This window comes from Amaranthus tricolor, chromosome 3 (genome assembly GCF_026212465.1).
Source record: "Amaranthus tricolor cultivar Red isolate AtriRed21 chromosome 3, ASM2621246v1, whole genome shotgun sequence".
NCBI lineage: Eukaryota > Viridiplantae > Streptophyta > Magnoliopsida > Caryophyllales > Amaranthaceae > Amaranthus > Amaranthus tricolor.
Genome location: NC_080049.1, coordinates 34,641,545 through 34,647,917, shown reverse-complemented (window position 1 = coordinate 34,647,917; position 6,373 = coordinate 34,641,545). Strand labels below are relative to the sequence as shown.

At 36.0% G+C, this 6,373-nt stretch overlaps 1 protein-coding gene across 1 annotated transcript; it reads left to right on the top strand.

Moving 5' to 3' along the window:
* Positions 1 to 792: 792 nt before the first annotated feature.
* Positions 793 to 5,780, top strand: LOC130808209 (NADH dehydrogenase [ubiquinone] flavoprotein 1, mitochondrial-like). The gene is made up of 3 exons (XM_057673681.1): positions 793 to 1,104; positions 3,680 to 5,178; positions 5,425 to 5,780. Exons 1-2 carry the CDS (start codon positions 1,102 to 1,104, stop codon positions 5,162 to 5,164), a joined length of 1,488 nt encoding a protein of 495 aa, XP_057529664.1. The 5' UTR covers positions 793 to 1,101; the 3' UTR covers positions 5,165 to 5,178; positions 5,425 to 5,780.
* Positions 5,781 to 6,373: the final 593 nt, after the last annotated feature.

Genomic DNA, 6,373 nt, shown 5'->3' with positions numbered 1-6,373 from the left:
GATATCAATTGCTTAGAGTTTGGGTGCTACGTTTGAAGTCTAATTGCTTAGATTTAGTGGATGCGTTTGTTAGATTAAGTAATTAATTAAATAAAGTGAAGATGTCACTTATTATTTTGAAAATGTCTTCTATTTAATTTATTACTTGACTTTAACTTATTAACGTGATCAATTAATAAAATAAAACATAACTAATAGATAATTTTATATTAAAATAAATAGGAGTAAAATATTATGATCAACTATTTTAATAGATATCTAGCTTATAAGTCTATATATATTCTAATTAAACAACTAACATTCAACAACGAATACTAAACATCATCATAAAATCAATTTTTGTCTATCAAATTTTAAAAATGGATGAATATAACAACACTATAAACCTTTTTTTGTAATCCTACAAAAATATCATGGATAAATGGAGAATAAGAGATAACTTACTAATTAAGGTCACTTTCTTTCGCTCTTATAACATACTCCCTCCATAACAATATAATTGTCACATTTTCTTATTTGGCAAAACCATATCAATTGTCACATTTTTTTTTTGGCAATTTTTTTTTACCTAAATATCTTTAGTTCACACAAGTAATTACGAATATACCCCCATATACCTTACTTACCCAACTACCCTTTACTACTTACCCTTCACTACTTACCCAACTACAATCTTTTTAATGAACCCCACACCACTCTTAATATCCGTGCCCAAGCAAATAAGACATTATTTATATTGGTCTGAAAGAAGTATCTTTGTAACTTACCCTTTAAAAAGAATTAAGTCATTCTTCCTTTATCTATAGGATTTATCTAACCTAGACATCTCTTACCCACAACCTACCCTGTTCTGAGAATGCTGAACCAACACATAAGCAATCAACGTGGACTACTTGATCATCACATCAAATCACAGTCTCATTAATCACAACCGTCAAAGATCACTCAACACCTTTCCCAAGTCCAATACCAATATCCCAAATCCACGTTTCATAAATCATACCCGCTCGCACCAGATCATTTTTCCTCTTAAAACTCGTAAAATACAGCCAAATCTTTTAAATCGTCGATTATCCAGAAAATTTTCGTTCTTCTTCAAATATGGTACGCTAATTTTTCATTCTAGTTCCTAAAGTTTGCATTTTTTTTTTCAATTAATTTTGTTTTTTAATTCGGTTTTTCACCTTTTTTGCTATGTTTGCACTTATTTTTCTCATCAATTTCTAGCGTTATCGTAGAATATGTTCTGACCCATGATTTGATTTGCGTTATGTTTTTATTTTGTTGCATTTAGATCTTTTACTACGAGAAATAGTATCTAGGATTCCATCATTTTGCTCTGAAATGCTTTTTTTATGCTTGTTTTTTAGTTGTATTCTTTCTTTTAGGTATTTTTGGGGCTAATTGATTGTGGGCAGTTGTTGCGTTTTTGTGGGATCATTTGGGTTATCAGTGAATTTAAGCTCTAATGTGGGATTTTGAATGTAATGAATAATAGCCTCTTTTTTAAGCAGGTTTTGGGATTATCAATGAATTTGAGTCCGTTTAATCCAAATTTGTTTATGCTATATTTAGGAATGATATATTTCATTTGAAAATATAGATTTGACTCAAATTTAGGGTTTGATAAAAAAAGTCAAATTTGAATTTGCGTCAAACCCGCCATTCTTATAAAAGTGCTTATAGATGAGGATGTGAGAACCCCAAACCTTGTCATCCTCAAATTCTTCATTAATCTACAATTTGAAATGAAATGATTTTTTCCAAACGCAACCTTAGTAATTCCCGCAGTGAACTGGCTTACATATTTGTTAAGTGAGAAATATTAGCTTTTTTTCATGTTTTAGTTAGTTCATTTGATTTTATAAGGTGGTGGTATTGCTTATCCATGTGCTTTTGGTGATTCTAGACAGTTGATTATGCAAATTGGGGCTATCTTGATGTCAAGGAATAGAGTAATGGTTTATTGGATGAGGCGAGTGTGATGATTGCTTAATCTTTATTAAAAAGGAGGGTATATTCTTGGGATTTATGTTCTTCATTTGTTAACCTTGTCTGTTGTGTGTATTACATTGGTAGTACGAGTATGAAAGTATTGGTTGATCAAATACATGAATGTTGAAAGAGATGTACATATGTTGTATGAAATGAATAACATATGGAGACCGAGACTCAAGTATGAAGTATACAATTGAGATTTATCAGTATGTTTTTGGTGTCACACTATTTGATGGAAGGGCATGTTATTCATATTATAGTTGAGAGGTTTAGTTATGTTATCTAGCTCTTCTACTAATCTTTCAAGTGAATTTATATACTTCTCCATTGCTACATAGTTAATATATATGTGAGAGCTTTTCTGCTACAATTTAGCAAATTGAAACTCAAGAAACTATAAGGGACAAAAGAGTATAACTTAGTTGTTGGAGAAAGGACAATGGTGCAATAATAACACATATGAAGTAGAAATAGTACTGTTGGAACATATATTACTTTGCTACCCTTCAGCTTTGTAATAATAACACAATATTCCATCACTGAATGCCAAAATACTTCTTCCAAGGTTGGTTTGGAATTTCGAGTGTTGCATTATGATGTACGTTACATTACCCTTGAAATAACAAAGAGGACGTTCAACTTCTGACTTAAAAAATTGTTTTTTGCACTTGTCGACAAAAATTTGTTGCATTTGTGGCATCCATCATGTATTTGTGGATGATTCATGTATTTTATCCTTTTAAACTGGTTTATTACAGTTATCAAACCTATTTGTAATGCTTTTGATGGTACTGAAAAGGAATTTATGAATTTTTTTTTACTTTACAAGATGATACCTTGGTCATGGAGATGGCATCCTTATCCCATTTTTTTGATTAAGAAGCTGAATCCTATAAGTTCTAAGATTTGTTACAAATTTAGATTGAGAAACTTCATGATCATGATTCATCCATGACGTCTACACTGCACCCATTGTTGAGACTTCATCTTTGATAGTGTGGAGACTTCATTTTTGGCTAAAAGCAACAATATTAAAGCCTTAATCCCAACAAAATGCGGTCAGTTACTATAACCAATATTAGGATATCGTTGCTAACAAAGATCAATTTTATTTGAGTGGTTATTCACATATACCGCCCCTCTTCATTCTTATCTATTGTCATGCTTTTGCAAATCTCATTTTTCATGTCCTTAAATCTTGTTATTTAGGGATTTTCGGTCTACCTTTCTCCTTTAACCTTCTCAAAGTTCTAACCTACTCTTCTAACTAATGCTTTTTTCGGCCTTCTTTGCACACCACCAAAATAACTTATGCAACTTTCTTTAAATTTTTGGACTCAAATTGCTTAAAATTTGGAAATTACTTGCATTATGACAAAGGAAAAATTCTCTGTCATGGTGTTCCTGATTGTAATCTTGGCTTCACACTTTTGAAAATTTGAATTCTCTTAATTTGATTTATGGACGCATAGGTTTAGGGGGTGCAGGACATTAGTTTGATTATTAGGTTAGGGGAATAACATGAAAGCTTTGCATATGCTATATTGTTATTTGGTTGTTTGTATTGATGTATTCTAATTTCTAAGCTCTAAAGAGCGTTCTGTGAATTTTTCAAATTGCTGTTAATTTGATATCCTGTAAAGCTTGATTCTTTTTCTGACCTTATGAAACTTTTTAATAGGCACCCATGAGGGGCATTCTTAACCTTCGAAGAATAGGATTGTTACAGCGACAATCTGATTACTGGGGTGCAGGTTGTAGCAGAGGTTTCAATACCCAGGCTGCTTCAACATCCGCTACCCCTCAGCCTCCACCCCCTCCACCTCCTCCAGAAAAGACTCATTTTGGTGGCCTCAAAGATGAGGATCGCATTTTTACTAATTTATATGGGCTGCATGATCCATTTCTCAAAGGTGCTATGAAACGTGGTGATTGGCATAGAACAAAGGACTTGGTTTTGAAGGGTTCTGATTGGATAGTCAATGAAATGAAAAAGTCTGGTCTACGTGGACGTGGTGGCGCTGGTTTTCCATCAGGTCTCAAATGGTCGTTCATGCCAAAAGCTTCTGATGGCCGTCCCTCGTACCTTGTAGTTAATGCTGATGAGAGTGAACCTGGAACCTGCAAGGATAGAGAAATTATGAGACATGACCCCCACAAACTGCTCGAGGGATGCCTAATTGCTGGAGTAGGAATGAGGGCCAGGGCTGCTTATATATATATAAGAGGTGAATACGTGAATGAGCGTTTGAATTTGCAGAAGGCGAGGAAAGAAGCTTATGAAGCTGGACTCTTGGGTAAGAATGCTTGTGGTTCCGGTTATGATTTTGACGTCCACATCCATTTTGGTGCTGGTGCTTACATATGTGGTGAAGAGACTGCACTCTTGGAGAGTCTTGAAGGGAAGCAAGGAAAACCCAGATTGAAGCCCCCGTTCCCCGCAAATGCTGGTCTTTATGGATGTCCTACAACTGTCACAAATGTGGAAACTGTTGCTGTATCCCCAACCATTCTAAGGCGTGGCCCCGAATGGTTTGCTAGTTTTGGAAGGAAGAATAATTCAGGGACTAAACTCTTCTGTATATCTGGTCATGTCAACAAGCGTTGCACGGTTGAAGAGGAAATGAGCATCCCATTGAAGGAATTAATTGAAAGACACTGTGGTGGAGTGCGAGGCGGATGGGACAATCTACTTGCTGTGATTCCCGGGGGTTCTTCTGTCCCCTTGCTTCCTAAACACTTGTGCGATGACGTGCTGATGGATTTTGATGCCCTTAAGGCCGTTCAATCTGGTTTGGGGACTGCAGCTGTGATTGTGATGGATAAATCAACTGATGTTGTGGACGCAATAGCAAGGTTATCTTATTTCTACAAGCACGAGAGTTGTGGTCAATGCACTCCATGCAGGGAAGGAACAGGATGGCTGTGGATGATTATGGAGAGGTTAAAAGTTGGGAATGCTAAGTTGGAGGAAATCGATATGCTTCAAGAGTTGACGAAGCAGATTGAGGGGCATACTATTTGTGCTTTGGGTGATGCTGCCGCATGGCCGGTGCAGGGTCTTATTAGACACTTCCGGCCAGAGCTAGAAAGAAGAATCAAAGAACATGCAGCCAAGGAGTTGCTTGAAGCTGAAAAACGAGGTCTACTCGAAGCTACTGCATAGATTGTCTTACGCAGGTATGAGCCTTTTCTTTGCTGGGTGGTGTTTTTGTTTTTATATAAATTATTTCAACATTTTATTACCCCATTGCCATTAAGTGGCTCCCACGTTGTTGGAGTTTGGGGGAGTCGGATGTACGCAACCGTAAAAACCTAACTTTTAACTCGAAGGAAGCTTTATCTAATAACCAAGCTCAATAATATAGCATCAAATTAATCTATTTCTGGTTGGTTGACGATTCGGTGCTGTCTTGTTTAATACAGGTATTCCTATTATTGAAAAAAGAGACTCTTAAGGCATTGCCCTCTTAAGTATACTTCAGGAGGTAGCTCATTGTTGGTTTAAGGCAATGCAAAAGTTTTCTCAGATCATGCTTGTAGGCTATAGCAGCTGTCTGACCCGCAATGTCGTATTGTATGAACATGCTCTTCCTAAGATATTTTGTATGCACTTGGTCCGTGAGACTCCCAAAACGAAACCCCCTTCAAGGGGAATCTCGGGATCCTGACATTTGTTACTTTTGTATTACCAGTTTGAACTGTAATATGAGACTGATTCAAATACCTTTTGAGAACCTTACAACCTGTTATAAGTTTATCCATCTTTTTGCCATGGCTCATTTCGGAGCAAGAGTTATCATAGTTAGTACTTTAGTCCGTTATCACATCCAGAGGTCACAATATTACAGAATATGTTGATAAGTTCGCGGCAGGGCCGTTCCTGAGGGGTTTTGAGGTGTAACCGCCTAGGGCCCTGGTCATAAAGGGGCCAAAATTGAGTATTTACAATGGTAGCTTTTAGCATGGATCAAAGTTGCAGCATTAAGTTTCTCAGTTAAGCGTATGATTATTGAACTACATAATTGAAGAAAAAATAACCGAAACTTTACTTATATAAGGGCCTTTTTTTTATTTTTCGCTTAGGGCCTAAAAATTATCAGGAACGACACTGGACCTGGGAACTTCTGTTCATTCGTAGATTAAGGTAAATGGATGTTGAATGTGTGCATCATCAAGCCTCAGAAATAATCTTTATAACAATCATAGAAAGTTTATAAATGAATTTATTTGTAAATCAACCTCTAATAGAAGACAAAGCGAACAAACAAACAATCAAAAACACCAAAACAACGCATCCATTAATAATAACCAAAAGGCGGTATGCACGGGCCTCAGCTTCTTTCTGCACGGCTGCAGCAGCTACCATTGCAGC